We start from the raw sequence: 20,704 nt of genomic DNA on the forward strand, positions 1-20,704 counted from the left end.
GACCCTAAAGTGTTCCTTTGAGGTGTCTGATTGGCTAGCAGGATGTAGGGATTTCCCCATCATATTGTTCAATGTAAGATCCAATACATTCCATGGATGACAGGCAGTTACTTACATTGTTCTAACACGGGGATCTCAAACTCTGGCACCCCATATGTTGGTGGCCTACAACTCCCAGAATTCTTTGAATGTAATTGACGTAGAAGAAGCATGGAATTTGTGATTCAGAGACATATTGGGAGCCAGAGTTCAGATGCCTACCCTAATGGCAAAATATTACCAGTTCACCGTCCTCTTCCTCTCCTTTTGAAAGGTGGTGCTATAGGTCAAGCATTTCTACTATGTATTTTAAGGTTGGCAAGTGCTATTTTATATGCTTAAATTTGGTAAGCTTAGAGAGCAAAGTTGTTGGTATAACTGGCAACTATCAACACAGGTTGTATTTCAGTAATTTGAGGGGGTTCTCATCTTGGTAACAGAGATGCAATACGTATCCTGAGTATACCTTTCATTATCAATGTAACAAAATGGTCAAAACAGGGACGCATGTAATAGCTTACAAACACAACCTGGCAGCACAAGCACTCAAAATCAACCACGATGTTACATTTATCAACTATAAAGCTGTGTGGAAAGTTTAGAAAAAAAAAGCCCAGCTGCTCTAAGTATTTACACACTTTAAATCAATTCTCTCTGTGATTCCATACTGTTTTAATATGTTCATCAATTAGATAGTAGAAAGGTGTTAATTAAAATATGAAGTGAGAAAGGACATAGTTGAAATTAATTTGAAATTGAATACCATAGATTTTCAGTGTACATGGTATATATAGGTTAATGTGCTTCAAAAAAGAAAACATAAATAAGAGTGATGTACTGCAGGTGTGTGTTTTTTGCTGTTTTTTTTTTTTTACTTATTCCAGTGTTGTGTTAGTGGACCAATCTTTAAAATGGGTATGGTCCAACTATTATTGTTAATCGCAGTATGGAACTTGAACGGTAGTTCATTACACTGTTGACAGTCACCATTTCCAGGTCAACAAAGTGTTCTCTTGGTCCTGTTAAAGGTTTTATCAGAACAAGCATAGCGCTGAGTCCACTTGTTTGCTGAAAAAAATGAGAATAATCTATCACATAAATGAGGTCAGACCAACCAGAAAGTAATAAATATGTCAAGAACCATACAGGAAATCTGTTCTTTTATACAAGTAGTTGAGCAAGCTTCAATGACATCTGCTACCATGATACTAGATACTGAAAATGTTACCTTTGACTCCTAACAAAATCAAATGATTAAGCATGTATCTTCCACTACCAGCACCATTACAAAAAAAGGCTAAGTTAAGTTTAACTCACCCTTAAATAGAAATCTCCATTCTCATTTCCAGACTTAATCCTAAATGTGTTGATTGTATTAGCATAGATTATGGTGGCCTGAATTTGAAACACGTCAGAAGGAACTGCTCTGTTGGACCTGATGCTCATATATTTGTAGACGATACTATATGGTTGATCACGACAAAGAGGATTTGTAGAATGGCAGACACAGCGACTGTAAAGAAAAATATTTGGTAATTAACAATAAGTGACAATGTGGATAGCATATGTGGATTTGGTAATGCCTTGAAACAAGAGATAAATTAATTTAATAGACACATTAATAACAATTAAGTAGCTCCAACAAAATAGACAATTATTTATAGTTCACTCTATGACAGTTTCCAGGGGCCACTCAACAGTTAGCTAGATGCATGGATAATATTTTGTACAAGCTATGCCAAAGTTAGGTGGGAAGTAGAAGATTCACAGAGCACATGTATTTCAGGAAGATTTAGGCTTTATCTACAAGTAGTCAAATATGTTAAACTCAGAACAAAGGTGGTGTCTGCATTTCTTAAAAATTGTGCTGCTGTTCTAGGTTAGCATGAGCATATATTTGCTCAGTTATTGCGAATCCACGTATTTAGGCTCCTTAGGATTACAACTATATTTCTGTTTATCCAAAAATTATCTAATTTAGAAAGCTTATCCAATAATATTAAATTGAGTTTTATGTTAGAAAAGAGGTGACAGGCAACTTTAAGGGTTGCAAATTATGCAGTGAGGGTATAGGGCTGCCAAAAGAAAAGAGTTTCAAGCAAATTTAAAGATTGAGGTCATGGGATAGGACTGATGTTTCGAGCCCGGCTGTTCTACAGGAATGGAACTGCCCTTAAAAATTAGCTGTACTGATATGAACAGAGGACAGGAGAATGTTACTGACAGAGAGGGGGACTGAGAACTGGTGTATCTATGAATTAGTGAGAAAGTTACAGTAATCAATGTGGCAAATTATATCTTGGTGAACATGTTTCTTAGAACCATCGTGCATTAGAAAGGAGTGAATGTGGCCAATATTGTTAAAGAACCACTATAGGAACCCACACCACTTCAGCTCAATGAAGTGGTCTGAGCGCCAGTGTCACGGCTCCTGGCATCTCTGCTGGCGTGGCTGCACTCAAACTAAACAGCCAAGCCATTATAGATGACTTACCTTGGGCTCGGCGGTCAGCTACCTGGTCTCCCTCTGTTCCAGTCCTCAGCGGTTGCGAAGTTCTTAGGAACGCCGGCTATTGCGGATCGGGCTTTTTAAAAGAAACGAACCTTCGCCCACATCAAAGATGGCGCCCATGTATGTGCGACGTCACGTCATAGACGCGCAAGTGTGTTTTGGGGTCAGAGACAGCCAATTACAGCCTAAGGAGGGTTATTTAAACCCAAATTACCTTTTTGTCAGTGCCCTGTCATGGTTTCCACTAGCTGGTTATCTGAAAGTGTGTTCCTGATTGCGTTTTTCTTATATTTGACTTTGGCTTTGTTACGACTTTCCTGATTTCTGGTATCCTTGACTTCTGGCTTTCCTCATCGCTGTGTCTCGTTCTATGTCCCTGACCTTGGCAAATATTTTGACTATTCTCTGGTATGTTCCTGCTGTGGAGGAAATCCTGTGGACCCGTTACCACCCAACTACGATCGGCAGGCCTGCCGTACAGGTGGGGGACAGACAACTCCATTATGGTCACGCGGGCTGGCACCACGCTCGTCCTGCACACCATGGACGAAGCCGAACCTTTCCTGCAAAACCTGGGCCTATCCGCCTTACCAGCAGCTCCGGGGCCAACTGCAAGATCTAAGGCCACGGTTACACCCTTCATCCCACGCACCAGAGAAACACCGCCACCGGATCCATAAAGAGCCAAGCTGAGAACACCTTGATAGCGGTGACCCTTCCTCCGGCGAAACAACTGAGACTCTGATAAAGCTATATGAGGCTGGTTCAAACCAATTTTCATTTACGTGTTTTCTATTTTTTCTTTATTTTCTCTCCCTAAAAGCTCTGTCTTGATGTGTTAACACTGACTAACATGAGACCTACATCTAAAGCCGTAACGCAGCCCCCAACCTGACCAACTAACAGGAACCTACAGGCATTGATCTCGCACATAACCAAGAGTGAGACAACATGCAGAATACCCACTCCTCCAGGGGCACACGCAAGGTCACACATGCCAATTGGCGTAATTCCTCCCTCCCCCGCAGCCTCCTTAGGTTAGGGGCCCTACACCCACTCACATCTGCACTCACCGGGTCATCCCAAACTCAGGGCCACAGAGCCACTAATGTCCTGACAATCCGTACCGCTCAACTGACAGACCCCTCCCACGATGCGACTGGACTCTGTAAATGAGCATGAACCCCATACACCCGCATGGATCAATGACCGCTAGACTCACTACTCATCATCTCTATAACCCTCATTACAGGGCTACCACACCAATGACAAATACATGCTAGCGCCAACTGCACTCTAAACTCCACGTCATATGGTTACCCTATGTGGTCAACAACCCTGACGAACAATTTTTTTTTTTAAAGTGCTAAATGTCTGATATGTATAGAATAACTGCATGAATAACGCCCACTTTAACTACTCTCAATCCGTACTACCAAATATGCAATGCCTTTCATGATCACACAAATGTTATTCAATGCTTGATAACCTGATTGCAACTGCTGTTGTGGCGGCGCAATCATGACTTTCTACTGTATGCTAATAAAATAAAGAACTACAAAAAAAAATGATCCCCATAGGAAAGCACTGAACATGCCCATTCGGCTCCACTCGGAAGCTGACGCCAATGGAGGAGGTCACCAGTGCCGAGGGAGCAAATAAATGGTTAACGGGGCCCTAGTCACCTAGGGCTCTATAGCGTTAGGAATACATATTTGTAAATAGTGAAAATAGCAGGATTTTGGTAGGAGACTGAATATGGAATATAAAGGTGAGGCCACAAACAAAGATAATTCAAAGGCAGTGAGCTTGCTAGGATGAAAGCCATGCCATCAGTTTGCATGGAGAGTGACAATGGAGGATTAGTTTTACAAGGAAAGATGATAAGTATCCCAGTTTCAGAAAATGGGAAGACATCCAGTTGGGGATGAGAGAGAGGTTGCCGGTGACTCATTCTAGAAGGCAGTGTGAGAGATCAGGGGAGGAGAAGTATATATGGGCGTCACTAGCATATAATTAAGATATTTATGAGTTTGCTCAGAGAGGCAGTATAGAGAGAAAACGTAAGGGTCCCAAGGATGGAGCCTTGAGGGACTCCAAAAGAGAAAGGCAGAAGGGAGGACATTTTACTGGAAAAGAATACGCTGAATGAAAGTAATGATTTTAAAGTTATTTCATGTTCCACATGTTTCATGTTTACATTATCACATAAAATATACATCGATCACAGCCTGTGTAGGTATTAGATGATATAATAAAAATATAATGGTTACACTGTGAGAATATAAACCTAAATTTGTAACAATGGGTTTGTACACTAAACTACACATTGAGGGATTTCAACATTTATGCCGAATTAGCCAAGCAAGGAAAATATTTTCTAGCTTGTCTATTCTTTGCTAAAACTCACAATTCATTTGAAAATTCTTCAGAATAACCCTGTTTATATGCTATTTAAGTAGTGTGAAGTATAGGATATCTATGAAACTGCTTTCAACTTACTTTTCAGACATTAATTCATAGGGCTCTTGGCAAGGATTTCTTGGGTAACATCTGAATCCGCCATAATAATTCCAGCACATAGTGTCTGACCCGCAATCATGTGTGTTACTTTCACATTCATCTATGTCTGTGTATTTTAAAAATGTAATTTGTATTAATTTTTTATTTATACATTTCATCCAAACATTATAAACGATCAACAGGAATCTTTACTAAATGGCTGCTAAACATTATCTCAGTTTAATCATCGTCTATGTAAATGACTTTGTTAGAAGCAAATATTTATTTAGCAGCCTATGCACTGGAACGTCATATTACAACTTACATTGTGTTTCTTTATATCCTGGTAGACAACAACTGAGCTGTTAAAGCCTGAAACTATTGTTGTATATAACACCACACTCCCCTCTTTGCCATTTTTTCATGCTAGTTACTTGTTATCATCTTCAGTTTCTCCATATAGTCTGGCTTTCCTGTTTAATACACTTAACAATGCATTCAACTTGTATTTTTCTTTTTACCCACATCTTGTTTCTCTTTCTTACTAATTAGATTTTTTTTGGACACATATGAAAAGCACTCAGAAAATCCACATTGATACTGATGTACATAAAGAGAGCTTTAATATTCTCTCATTGGTGCTTTTTACTGGTAAGGATACAATCATGAATGCATTAAGTTCCACCCACGAAATCCACTTGCTGAAAATCGATAATCGTGAGGACGATTGTTACTAAAATCAACAACTGGTCAACTAGCCTTAGCACAAAGGTGCATAAAGATGAACTGCTAAGAAATCGCAAGCGAGTGGCTGAAATCAACAAGTTCATGGATCACTTGCATGACGAGTTGAACAATCTAGAAATTCATGATCAGATATGACCATTAGCACGGTCACCCATTGCCAGTACGTGCTAATTATCCCCGCAGGGCAGGAAGGTGGCTGGTTACAAATGGAAGGGACTTGGAAAACCTCTCAGTAAAAAGAAGGTGGTTTATGGTTTTATAGACTGATGTTGTCTGCTGCGAGAGATCTGCATTAAAAGCTTTTATGCAGGATTATTAATGATCTGTATTCACCATCACATTCTGGAATGGCAAGCAGGATGAAACTCAACTGACAATTTCTATAAAGAGTTTTCTAAAAAAAAAAAAAAAAACATTCTCTCATGGGCTTAACTGGTTGAAATGACAGGGTATGTAATTGCAAGAAGGAACATAACCGCTGCAGGTCTCTGCTATTTAATGTCAATCTATTCCTGATGGTCCCAGGGTTAGGGGAAGAGGCTTTATTTATGTCAGACCTTGCTTAAACTGTTTGATATTAAACTGGGTGACAATGTAAGCTGCAGGGATTATGTTGATTAAATAGCATCTGTAAGCCTTTATCCTTCTGGCTTGTGTCTTTATTAAAGTGACACTGTCACTAATTAACTCCATTGTTTTCTTATAGTTTCCTCTTCTCTTTCTCTCTCAGAATCTGTTCTTCTTTTCTTTATTTCTGATCTAGTTTTCATTAAAACATAAGGCAAAGTAGGGACTACTTTGTCTTATGTATTTTCCCTACGCTTGACCTTCTATGACCAAAGGAGAAGCTTAAGTCAGCTCCATTTCCTGTGTCAGAGAAGGGTGAGTACTGAAATTCCAACCCAGTCAAAAGGTATACAGAGACAAAGTTGGGACTACTTTGTCTCTGTATATTTCCTCTGCTTGACAAAGCTACAATGTCAATCCCAACAGTTGTTACCAGCGATAGCTGCAGGGAATTGGCTGTGTTACTGAAGGTTCCTGTGGTCTCTCGGGATCCCCCATAGACCTCAATGGTGTACTCTTGTGAATGCTCGAGAGTACAGCAGGGACAGGTTCAGGTAAGTACATCTCATCTTTACCTGCTTCCTTGGCCATCGGACCACCAGCAGTGACATCACTGTTGGGGGTCTTTGCAAATGCTGATGGAATTCCAGACGGTGACAGTGCTGCTTTAATTTAGATTACTAAGTTGTTAACGGCCAGGAATTCAAAGTGAATTTGGCACAAATATACTTTTCATGCACTTTACTGAATCGTCTTAAAAGTGCAGTTGATAAATATTCCTAGGTTCCATCTGGTGCGGATAAATGGAATCTCTGCTGATGTTGACAGGATGGACTTCCAGTCATGCTGACTTTGTGACATATACAAGCAAATACTTTGTCATTATGGTTAAATAAAATCATGCCCTAAAACTATAGTCTGTGTGTCACCATCAATCTGATCCTGTGCCTTATCAGAAAGAAAATATTGAATGGTTTATACAAACCTTGACACGATCGAGTTCCCACAAGCTGATATCCTTGAGGGCATAAACAAGCAAATCTTCCTGGTTCATTAACACACTGGTATTGACAAAGGTAGTTTGACGTTCTGCATTCATCAATATCTGTTAAACAAGACACTTAGAAGTAAAACATTGAAAAGAGATGTGCTTTAACATATTTGTTTTACTGCAGGTAATCCGACATGTTCTCTTTCAAAATTAGAAACAAGGCTCTTTGGTTTATTACAGAATTCAATCTCCTGTGTGTTATTCATTAGTTAGAACATCAGACCCGAGGCTGTTGCACAATACTATCAGGAAACACAAATGTAACCACAGACTTTGATTAAGACATAATACTTATCCACTTAATTGCACAACTGCCAAGCGTGGGTGACTGGGAGATTACATATTCTATTAAATAGGAGGAATTAAAATAATTCTTAAATTCTTTAGCTACTAAAAATTAATTCCTTAGAATTAACCACCTTTTTTATATAAATCATTGTTTTTTGGGCATCTGTCTACTAACTGACTTAACTTAACATTTTTAACGCAGTTACTACCCCAACCATGTTTTCGACATGTATGAAAAGTTCAATGTCGTGCTGACATGTAAAAAGCAAAGAAAAAAGTCAAGTTGAGTAACATAAACATTCAGTTTGATATTATTTTATTCAACAAACACTGAATGTGTGGATGCTAGTTTTACATTGAATCTATGAAGAGTGGAGTTCCAGCTTTTTTTTTTTCGACTGTTTTGTTTGTCTTAACAGCAGGATTTCCTTACACTCCAGCACCCAAAACTTAAGATTTTTTTGTTGCTATTTTACTGTATTTTTGTTTAATTCATGTAAAAACAATCTTTTTTTCCTTCTGTACAATGACTTGGTTTATACCAATGGGGTATAATAGAGCATGACTCTTCAGCTCATTAAATAGGCATATTTTGCAAGACCCCAAAAAATACATCCCACTGCGATGTCCGTATATGCACTGACATTTTCTTTTGTTACCTACTGGGGCTTCATCTTCCTGGTATCATGTCAATCAAGATCCTCCATAAAGTTTTGCAACTACCGCACACACATACCCTCCCAGACACACACATTCACACAAGGATGCTCAGGCACATACACATGTACAGAATGCCAGAGACACAGACACACTTAACCCCCCCTATACAGCTCTCACACCTCCTCCACAGACAACACTCAGCCAATGCACACGCACACACTTGCGTGCATACACACACACCCTTCCCCCGGGCTCTAGAAGGGGACCATTAAGTTACTTGTCAGCAAACCACCTGTATTGCTTATATGTGAATATATGCCTTCTTCATCTATATATTGTACTTTTATAGGTTATTTTTGTTCATATTTGTCATACGTGAGTTCAAAAGTAGATTTTCTTCTGGTCTTCAATTCTTTTTAATTCATAACAATTTTGTATTTCAAAATTATCTAATGAACACTTATTTTGATACTATACCTATTAAACAGCTATTTGTACAAGGATGTTAACACTTTCAATATGCAGGAAAAAAAAAAATACTACAAGAAACACATTTCCTGATAGATACCATCAAAATAACAAAAAAGGAATTAGAAACAAACAAACAAATAAAAAATGCATTGTGACATTTATTTTCCAATGATGTCAGATAGATGATTGGAATCTGTATTTGGTTTGCCACTATTATTTTTAGATATTCAAATGTCATGTTTGATATTGTGGGCAATAAGCTAAACACAGAAAATAAATTTGTTTATTGCTAAACCAGTCTTTGTTTATTCCCCACACAGATGCTGTTGTAGCCGAAACGCCTCTGCAGTTCAACATTTGATAAGCATGATTCAACAGCATTTGTTTAAAATGTGAAAATATTTTCACCCCGCTAAATGTGGTCTTTTCATGCACATGAAAAGAGACATTTTCAACAACATGAAAGTAATTGGCAGTCAGTCAATAGTACATAATGTTTACAAGTACTGATTCCATAGCAATTCTCTTAGCAAAATCTATTTTATAGCATTCCTGTTTCACAGTTTTTCAAGCGTTGAATGTTTTATTACAGAAACAACTGCCCAACATTTGGTTTGAGGTGTACATGTCAGAATGATGAAGACTAAGGAGGTATAAAATTATCTACGTCTAATAACGTCTATTGCATATTATACTTATAAAAAACCTAATTAGAACAACAGATAAATAAAAATGCTAATTCCTGTAAAATTACACCATTACAGGTACCACCCCAATGAAACTAGTTTACTTAGATCAGTGGTTCTTAACCTTTTTTGACATGTCCAAGATTACGTAGATAGAATTATTTTGACAATCTATTCTCTTATTGTAAAACTTCCCAAGCAACTATTCTTCACCTGTAAGATAATATATAACAACAATAAGTCTTCAGAACATTTATATTTACATTATCCGTAGGGTCTCCAGGTAATTATACTTTATGGTAGGCAACTGTGTACAGTCTTTGATTTTAGGACCCCTACTATAAGTTAAGAACTGCTGTTCAGATAATATGATGTGAATGCATTTAATTGCACCCATGCAACCTCAAGCAATGCATATCCTCATTTATAATAATAATAATAACAACAGAAAATCGACTGCATTAAGACAGAGAATATGGTAGGTGAAATTTGAAGAGGAAATTTGAAAAATGTTAAAAGTAGAATATATTAATGAAGTGGAAGTATTGAGGTGAAAAACGAAATGGAAAACTACTAGGGGAATTTTGTAATAACGTAAGACGTGTATATGAGCTAAAATGTCATGATGTAGATAAAATAAATTAATGGAGTTATTATTTGACTGAAGAATTTAAGAAGAAAAGAATGTTTATTATGTGAAATCCCAGTAATCGCAGCAATAGGGAATTCTTTGCTATCATCACCTTTTAGAAGATAAGGCAATGCTTCCATTCCATAGTATACCAACTTTCCAACATATTAACTCATAATTACCTTCACAACTGTTTCTGTCCCTGCTCAATTCATATCCCAGACTACATCTGCAGTAATAGGAACCGATCGTATTGTAGCATTCCTGCTCACATGGGCTGTTCGTGTTACATTCATCTACATCTGAAATAAAATATTTAATTAAATTTATAATTTTGGATTTGCAAATTACAAATGATAAATATCTTTGAATGCAGCTTAATTATTACAGGAACATTCTGTCTGTCTACCTGTCTGTTACTAAAAACAATACAGTTAGACATATTTAGCTTTCAAGTATTGCAAAGGACAAAATAAATATCTAATTAGCCATTTATGTGACCCATAAAAAAGTCTGTCATTTAACAGTTTGACATATGGCTTTTCATGTCATCGTGTTAATACCAACAACTTATCTGATTCAAAGGGGGTCAAGCTTAGTGTTCAAACTGCATGTGATTTGGTCATGGAAATGGAATAAAATACTTTAAGGAACACTCCAAACATCATAGCCACAATGGCTTGCTGCACTGGATATGATCCCATATGTGCACTGGCTACCTACCACCCCATTGTAAGTAGTCAAACCATTTTTGAACAGACTGAGGTCTTACCTGGACTCTACCAGATACCGTTCCCCGATTCCACTAGTAAGGACAGAAAGTCAGAAGTTCCTAAGCAGCTCTGCAGTGCAGGGTTTAGTTCATTGGCAGGGTGTCAGCTGATCACTCTCAATGATCGAAATAACTTTTGGCTGTACAGTTTTAGTAGTGGAGGCGGAGTGCAGTGCCTGACGAACCCCAGGAAAAAAGTGAAACCTTTCACAGAGAAGTTTATGAATGCAAACTGGGGGGAAGATTTCCACCTACTTATATTCTCTAGACTTGTTCATGGCAGAACAAATATGGTTCAAATCATTTTGTCTAAAAATAAAATTTAGTTTGGGTAGTCCAATAATCTTCCATGTCTTGGTTTGGTTTGTCCAAATATCGTCCATGCAAAATAGTTAGGGAAAAGATTTGGGCGAATCAAAAAGAATCAGTGGGCCAATTAGTGAACTACATAATATACACATAATATAAATATTATGTATATATTTTGCAGTGCATTGATAGGCACATTTGTCTGCCATATGGTTTACAGGTCAAATGGGGAAAAAGTAATTAATCAAGAGGGAAAAAAGGGGAGATACTGTAAATAATCTATAATTAGATTTTATTTTTAAATCTATACAAAATAAAAAATAAATAAATAAAAAATATATATATTTTTTTTACTGCTTATCGATTTTTTCCCTCTTTTGGTTACTTCTCATTTGATTTGTGAATACATTTAGTGACTGTCCCCTAACCTTTATTCTCATCAATCATCTCTTTTCATGGTGCCACAGATGGAACTCTGAATCATGAACTAAACAAACATGCTCTCATTCATTGTGTGAATTAATTTGTTTTACATTCTTATGGCGCTTCAGAGTTACGGAATTCTTACGACAAGTTGATCAGTGTAAATTCAGATGAATTTCAACTAGGCCAGAAAAGAATGTACAAGTCCATACCTCACAACCATCCTGATTTCAGTGGGACAGTCCTGATTTTTAGACTTTGCTTCACTTTGCTTTCGGGTGTAGCACGAGGGCTTCATTAGAAATGCTCACACATCAAACAGGGCACTGAGATCCTGCAGAGAGTGCTGAGGCAATGCTCCCTGTAAGTTTTGCCCTCAGTGGGCTGGCCTGCTTGATTAACAGGCAACCTGGTATGTATTCATGCCAGGCTGTCCTGCCAGTAATTTGGTGGGTTCACGCATTTGGGCAGAGCCAGTGACATCATCACGTCACTGGTCTGCCACTTTTACCTCCTCCCAATGTTGGGGAGTAGGCAAGTCTACTATATACATTTCAGGACATGGGTGACAGCATTCCACCAGGGAGTGGAGTTTTTCTTCAAGTAAATTATGGTCCTACTCCTTATTGTGCCTATCATATTAATATATTATTATTATTATTATTTTGCCAATTTCCTGTATATTTTCATTTTCTGTGGGAAGTTGAAAGACTAAATTGATCTTGTCAAGAATTTAAAATGCTAGTGACTTGGGGTTTATGCATAATTTGGGTGACCGGTGGCCAATGCAGGGAAAGGTGAGATTTGTTTACCTGAATCTGTTCCTCATGAGTGCCGCCTTCTTGATCTGCTGCATCCTCTTCAGCTTCTGGCTCTTCAGCTGCCAGGAGCCGACGCCAATGGCGTACAGCACTGAGTTCTAGGGAGGATCCAGCCAGACCGGGGATCCTTCATAGACAGAGCTTTTTCCCCCACTGCTGTTACTGATGACTCTACCTTTTTTCAAGCTTTGTTAAAGTGGAGGAATAATACTGAGGCAAACTAGTCCCTAGTTCTCTCAGTATATCTTTTGATTGGGTTGGAATTTGAGTGAAAGACCAACCCAGTCAATGTGAGTATTTCATAAAGATTACATCTTTATAAAATACCCATTTTGGAAGTGGGGGGAGGTAAACAAAGCTGTTTAAACGTGTATATTTCAAACCCTTCGGGATAAAAGCAAGCTGAAAGATTGACTTAAGACGAGACTCAATTCAGAAGACGAATTGTGGGAAAGCTTTCTAGAGATTTGATACCGGTGCTTTGGCACAAATTGATCTGCTTAACACTGAGCATGATATTCACACCATTCTAATAAAATAGACATATAAAATACTAATTAGGTGAAAATGATGCAACTAGGAGAAAAAATATGCACGCCCCAAAAAAACAACAAACAAACGTCCCAACAAACGCCTCAACTACAAAAAAAACCCATGAAAGATTTGCTTTAATTTCCAAGACTAATGATCTCTTATAGCAAAACATGCTGTTCTAGGAATTTGAGTAAACTACTTACATTCTGAATTTTGCTAGAAAAAAAAAATCTGAGTTTTATATAACCCTGAGTGAATAGATCCCTATAGAATTTATTTTACGGACCTTATTAGTTCGCAATTATCACATCATTTCACATCAAAGTATTTAACTAAAAGGATCAATTTAGCTTTTTATTAGTTTCCAAAAACGTCAGGGGATATATATGTCACTAACACAAACAGTATTATATGGGAACACTTTTTATAATATTAAAATTCACGAATGATTACTTGTTATTAGATGCAACATATTTTTCATATTAGTTGAAATATTTTAGTTCACTTACCTACACAGCTGTAGTTGTTAGAGGCAAGTTGAAAGCCATGGTTGCACTGACAATAGTAGGACCCAATTGTATTGACACAGTGATGATGACAAAATGAAGATATTGCACACTCATCTACGTCTGCAGGAGCAAGTGAAAAAAACAGTACAAATTGTTACAGTGTGACACAGCATTTAAGGCAAGGCTCAACAAATCCCAGACGCCAAGGAGTCACCATCGCAAATGGGAATTTTGTCCTGGTGCCTGGGTGTTTGTCAGTTTGTCTTTTATTTTTGTCATTGAAAATAAAGCTTTGTTAGTTGAAGAAAAACCTGGCTCCTAACTTTTTTGGACTGCCCACTAGATTCAAAGTCAAATTGTCAAGCCTTGATTTTAGTGGACACTGAAGAGAGCTAAATCTTTTAATTACTAATGGACCTGTTTCATAAGATTCCAACAAGGCAACAATCTTAAAAAAGGAATATCTATTTGTTATACAATAAGGTTATTAACATTTCATGTAACTTATAAAAGGGCCCCATCATTCTATAAATGTTATTATATTGACGCATGAAGTAGACTGCAGCTGCATTCCTGCACAATTACTTAAAGGATCACTATAGTGTCAGGAAAACAAACTTGTTTTCCTGACACTATACAACCCTTAGGTCCCCCCCACCCTCGAGAACCCCCTCCCTAGACGCTGAAGGGGTTAAAATCCCTTCAGTTGCTTACTTTAATCCAGCAATTGGCTCCCAAGGCGCTGGTGACCTCTCCTCCCCCTCCGACGTCAGCTCCCGAGTGGAGCGGAATGCGCATGCACGCAAGAGCCGCGTGCACATTCAAACAGTCCATTTGAAAGCATTTCTCAATGCTTTCCTATGGACGTCCTGCGCTCTGAATGCGAATTTCATATCCAGCGTCGCAGATGCGCCTCTAGCGGCTGTCAGGAAGAAAGCCACTAGAGTTTGGATTAACCCTGTAATGTAAACATAGGAGTTTCTCTGAAACTGCTATGTTTACATCTGAAGGGTTAAGACCTGGCACTCAGACCACTTCATTGAGCTGAAGTGGTCTGGGTGACTATAGTGTCCCTTTAATTACGTGTTTAAGACTTTTGACTTTTTGGAATCACATGAAGTAAACATAACGATACGCACTTACAAACGATCAAATTCTACTAAATACTAGGCAGACCTTATTTTAGTGTGTGCAAGAAACAATCAGTTTGCTTGATTACTAACTGAGATTTGTGGTAGTTACAATTACAATTTTTCCAGCCTCCATCTGACTCAAATTCATGGGAATCTACAGTATTAAGCAGGTACTCCCTAATCCTAAACCCTCTTAACTCCAGACCTCCAACCCTAAACCCAAATTCCATCTAATTTAAAACACCTTCTACCCCTAACCCTAAACTCCCCTAATTTTACAGATATCTGTCACTTTTACCTATACGCAAACCTAAACTTGCCCTAACCTTCCACCTAACTGTAATGTAACCTTAACCTTCCTCTTCAAGAGTTATACAGTAACCACCATTATCAATTATACCGTAACCCCTCTGTGTAATTATAAACACAGTAACATTACTCCATTCTTTTAAGCACTGTCAACATTTAAAACTTTTCCATGGTGATATTTTAAATGTTTACACATTTTCATTACTTAAAGGGGACTCAAAGGGGTTGTAAAGATGTATTTGGCGTTGTTTCAATATGCCATGCTGCATCTTGCACATATACTGTGTCACACATAGCGAGATTCTAGAACCTTTCATATTGGAGCCAAAAGTACATTTACATGTGCTAGTGGTTACATTTCTAAACAACTCTGATTTCGAAAGAAGAAATTAACACATTAACTAGCAATCAGAGGGATGATACTAAAAAAAAGCTACATTCCCCCCCACCCCTTAGGCCATTTAGGATATGCTAAAATATAAAAATACAATTATTATTTTCTCAATATATTTATTTTTTCTTATTTATTTACAAGGAAATGTATGATTTAGCTGAAGAAAATGACACAAAATATTGCATATTGGAATACTTACCAATACATTGCTCCCCTCGTTTTTGATATCCCCTAGGGCATAAGCAAGTGAAAGAACCTCTGAGATTGGAGCATACTTGATCTGCTCGGCAATTGTGAGTTCCTGTGACACATTCGTCTATATCTGTTAGAAAACAGAAATATTGTTTTGTTTTCATGTCAACTATGTAACCTGTGGAAATCCTTTAACAGAATATGTTTATTCAGAATATGTTGTTGGTATACTTTGAGAATAACATAGGTGCAAATTAATACACGAAAAATATCAGTTCTTCCGGAATTATGTTTTTTCAGGGTCAGTAACATTTCATTTATGTTGCTGTTCAGCTAGGCCGAATTTCTGTATATAAAAAAAAGCCTTTCTAAAAGCCAGAACAGCAGCACAAATGGTGTCTATGACTATGCTACAATATTGCCTCGTCTAATGGCTACGCAATAGCTATTTTTCTAATGCCAATTTGAATTGCCAAAATTAGATAGATTTTTTTAATTCTGAAATTAAAAAAAGTTGGTGACAACTTTCTTTTATAATGATTGATTGTAATCTTTTTTTTTTTATTTTGCTAGATTTATTTCAAGTTCAAAATAGATGTTTTATCCAAAAATAAAAGGAAAAAGCCAGGGGAAAATTGACCACCCAGCTTCTCCCAACTGCAGATGCAGAGGTAACAGGCGTAGTCAACCTGACTGCAAGACTCAGCCAGTCAGGTTGAAACCTCTACAATGAAAGGCATTTGAGAAAGTGGGAGAGCAGCAGAAGAAATTTAATTTTCATTTATTTATGTTTAGGTGGGTGCTCTAAGGCAGCACAAATCCAAAATACACCACTGACTGTGAATCTTTCCCCAAGATTCTGGTACATGGCAGCTCACAAAACGATTGTACTGAATTTAGCCACTTTGCAGGAAACATAACAAATTTCCAAGCCTATTTTAACTTTTTCTTAGATAACAAATGATAGAATATGCAAGTCGACAATGCAGATTTTACAGAAAGCTCCAAAATACAAAATACCACATTTCAGAGACAGAGTCCTTTAACCCCTTAAGAACACATGACATGTGTGACATGTCATGATTCCCTTTTATTCCAGAAGTTTGGTCCTTAAGGGGTTAAAGTGTACAAATATTTAGTAAACATTCACCAATATACAGAATATCGCTAGTAAGAAATACAGATAGATTTTGGAATGGATCCTGTTTTTGATCTCCATGTGTGCTTGACGCAATGCAGCTAACACCCATATTCTAGACTCTGTGAACATATTTTAAGCATTTAAGGGAAAGCAAGAGATAAGATTTGGAATTTGAAACACGTACAAATTTAGAGAGTGATTCTTTGAATACTTGTACATTGCAAGATTTGTAAAGCATTTTCTTGCTTTGATCAGGATATGACTGTTGGTATACATCCAGTCTGTCTTTATGCACTTCTAGACCATTTAAGTATAATCATGATATTGGAAAGAGGACTTTCAGTATTACCTGTCCTATCTGCCAGTTTAACCATACATTTTAGTTAAAATATTACATTTCCTATATTATGGTGTTTTTTCGTACATCCACTACAGTTTATACCTTAAAGGATCACTATAGTGTCAGGAAACAGGAAAACAAAGCGGTTTTCCTGACACTATAGTGCCCTGAGGGTCCCCCCACCCTCAGGGTCCTCCTCCCATTAAAACTCCCTTAGCAGCTTACCTTATTCCAGCGCCAGGCTCCCTCGGCGCTGGTGACCTCTCCTCCCCCGCCGACGTCAGTTCCCCGTCCGACGTCAGCGGAGCCGAATGCACATGTGCGGCAAGTGTTTCTCAAAGCTTTCCTATGGACGCTGTGTACGATGGAGGCATAGCCACTAGAGGCTGGCTTAACCCCAAATGTAAACATAGCAGTTTCACTGAAACTGCTATGTTTGCATCTGAAGGGTTAAAACCTGAGGGGCACTGCACCCAGACCACTTCATTGAGCTGAAGTGGCCTGGATGACTATAGTGTCCCTTTAATATAAAGACCTAGTATAATTATCATAATAAAGTTGTTCACTTGGATATTTCTTAACAATGTAGTTCTGAGAACTCTGACAGAAAATGGGGCAAGATTATACTGTACTCATTTCTCGTACGCACAAACACAGATTATTTTTTTTTCCAAGAAACACCCATCAAGTCCCCTTAATTTTTTGATCAAGTATTTATGAGAATGTCCAGCTTTAAAAAAAATTATGCCCACAAAGACTGTAACAAAATTGTTTAACGTTCAAACTCTTGCCATTATTAAATTAACAAATTGAAGGTTGACAAGGTGTCTTAACACTACAGCTCCACGTCGGCCCTCCTGGAAATATATAAACTATAATAAAACACAAAGATTATTTCTGTACTTGGTGTTTGTAGACAATATCGAGCGAGTCAGATTATGTTAGAGTAATTCATGTGTTTCGGAGCTCCCATGTTACTGAGCCATTAATTAAAACTTGGCTTCAAACCAAAACGTGCTAGTCTGTTCCTGACTAACACACATATTTCATGGCCTGCAGGTCTCTTGCCTCAATACATGAGACACATAGTGATATGACATATTTTATAGGGTCATATTTAGTTTTTACTCCCTGTTTTATATATCTGTAAGGTAGTGTAATTTATATATTTCTGTATTGGCAATGCCAGTAGTCAAAATACTATTCTTTACCTAAATAGCTTATTCCAATGAATACATATGAAAGTAATTCATTTAAATTTAATAATATATATAAAACACCCAAAAAAGTCACCTGTGAGGAAATAAGTGTAAGGATAAAAAAAACATTACCCTTATACACCTTGTAATGCAGATGTATCAAGATTCCACTAAATCTTCACACAAAAAAATAACCACACAAAATATCTATAAATATAAAAAAAAAAGGAAATGGGACAAATGCTTCATTGTGTTTTCTGTGGATAATTAATCTCACAAAAAATATTTGCTAGTAGGCATATAGCCTTCAAGTAAAGTGCATATAATAAACTAGAAAAAAGGCAAACCCAGTGCAAAAATGCCTGATATAAAATACAGTTTAATTATCAAAAGAGTACATATTAGTGCATTTACAATATTACTCTTTCTGCCATTTTTCTTTTCTTATTTGTAGATATTTTGTGTTGTTAGTAATTCATTATAGTCAGTAAACTTTTCCCTTATAAATATACTGGCATGCTGTAATTACCTTTGAATAATATTTTAGAAAGAAAAGAACATCTAGCCACTCTAAATTCTGGGTGGTCGTCCTGAAAATGTGTTCTATTAATACCTTTTTTACGAAATGTTAAATAAATTGGACTTTTTAGAAGAACAAACAAAGTATAGTCAACATGTCTTCTATGTCAGTAATTGTTTGCCAAAAGAATAAAATATTTGAAACATTATGAATCAGTCTAAAAAATATTCTGAGTGTTCTCTTTCCATGACACTTTAAATGTATGTTTTATCATTAAAAGGGGATTCTCAGTACATTTTTAAAAATGATTATAAAATGATTATATTCAAAAATATTAAATTGATTCCATAGCCTACAGAAATCCCATTGAACTGGGACCTTATTTAAAATGTACCAGAACATTGGATACAACATGGGTTATATAATACAAAAATGTAATCCATCCTCTGAAATGTAAAAGGTCGAAAAATTTGAAGGTTTTGTTCTGGAAGAAATAATATTAGGAAAAACTATTTCTAACTTTAGATGTCAATATTTTAGACTTTCTTCGAAAATAGTTCCAAGAGATTCTTGCCCCTTCAAAGCTCAAGATTAGGGTCATTATTATGATTTCCTTTCTTAGTATTGCTTTGGATGATAATATTTTGATAACTTCCCTCTCCCCCCCCTGCCCCCCCCGCCACAAAAAACAGATCCTGTCTATGTTTTAACTTGAATCTCTCCTTAGTCATTAATAGACTAGTCTGGCTTCCATTTGAGCTCACAGATGGTGGGTCTGTCAGACTTATTTTTGTATTTTCTACTCTCTGTTTTATTTTAGAGATGAATTTGAAAATATCTGACTTTTTCCATTTGGCATCCCTATTTCTAGATTAGTGAATCGAGGATAATCCTCTAGATGAGGCCTTCATTCATTCATAAAATGAACTCTTCCTTTTACAGATAACAATGAATTATTTGGAGCCACATTATTTAAAGATTCATCTAGAGGGAAGAAACTTATGTCAGCACTCTTTATCCCTGAAATTTGTACTGTTTTTTATCAGACATATACAGCTATGGAGGATGTATTCTCATTTGCCGGGAGAATGCTGGGTATTTGCTGTCAATAGGCCCATTTAAAATAGAACGATGTAACCAGCTTTACTCCTGATTCTCTCTCTCATCAAGAGGGTTAGATGACATAATGGGCTCAACTGGAAAATATAGAACTACTATGAAGACGAGTTACAAGGCAGCCATTACAAACATTTATTAAGCACTAAGCACATTTACTTGATTTACCAATTCTCATATAACACTTATTCAGAAGGCTTGGCCTGTAATTGTGGGAGGTACATTATTCCCTATTTAAATGCAGTAAGCCCAGCTTACCTGTCGTCGACGTTCCCGGAAGTGCCCCTCCCACCGCACCCTCAATTCATTAACATTTCACCTAGGTGGGCCGTCCTTTACAGGCCTAACCTCACGTCAGTTTCGGCACACCTCAACTGACTGTGCTAGTACTAATACTGCTTCTTTTATTATCATTGCCTTACGTCCTCGTAATGTGCCGTACACAGATATATATATATATATATATATATATATATATGTGCAAGATGGCCTGTGAACATACAACCTAAAAATTCAAGGAAACATAATTTAGAGTTAGAAATATCCATGATGTACTTCACTGTCACATCAGATGGAATGATTCTGCTTTATAACATATTTTTTCTTTGCTAGGAGAATAAATGATGAAATTGAATAGAAACGTACCAGAGATACAGGTCAAGAAACAACAACGAAGATCTGAGAAAAATCATGCTTGAAAGAAACATTTGAACAATGAGAGAAAAGAATAAGTTGAAATCAAGTTTGTGAACACATCAAAAATTGCAGAACCCAACTTCTAACCCCTGAAATAGGCTCTATTTCTCATAATAAAAAATAAGAAAAATGGAACTGTCCA

General features: G+C 37.1%; 1 protein-coding gene across 1 annotated transcript in view; it reads right to left on the minus strand.

Moving 5' to 3' along the window:
• Window positions 1-367: 367 nt before the first annotated feature.
• EFEMP1 (EGF containing fibulin extracellular matrix protein 1) overlaps window positions 368-20,704 on the minus strand; it is a 97,768-nt gene continuing 77,431 nt past the window's right edge. The window contains exons 5-11 of the mRNA XM_063443732.1: window positions 15,558-15,680; window positions 13,523-13,642; window positions 10,337-10,456; window positions 7,353-7,472; window positions 5,054-5,180; window positions 1,357-1,552; window positions 368-1,107 (exon numbers count right to left, since the gene is read on the minus strand). Of these exons, the coding sequence (XP_063299802.1) occupies window positions 946-1,107; window positions 1,357-1,552; window positions 5,054-5,180; window positions 7,353-7,472; window positions 10,337-10,456; window positions 13,523-13,642; window positions 15,558-15,680 (968 nt within the window). The 3' untranslated portion in view covers window positions 368-945. The remainder of the gene's footprint in view (window positions 1,108-1,356; window positions 1,553-5,053; window positions 5,181-7,352; window positions 7,473-10,336; window positions 10,457-13,522; window positions 13,643-15,557; window positions 15,681-20,704) is intronic.

The sequence above is a fragment of the Pelobates fuscus genome, chromosome 2, assembly GCF_036172605.1.
Source record: "Pelobates fuscus isolate aPelFus1 chromosome 2, aPelFus1.pri, whole genome shotgun sequence".
In the NCBI taxonomy this organism is placed as follows: domain Eukaryota; kingdom Metazoa; phylum Chordata; class Amphibia; order Anura; family Pelobatidae; genus Pelobates; species Pelobates fuscus.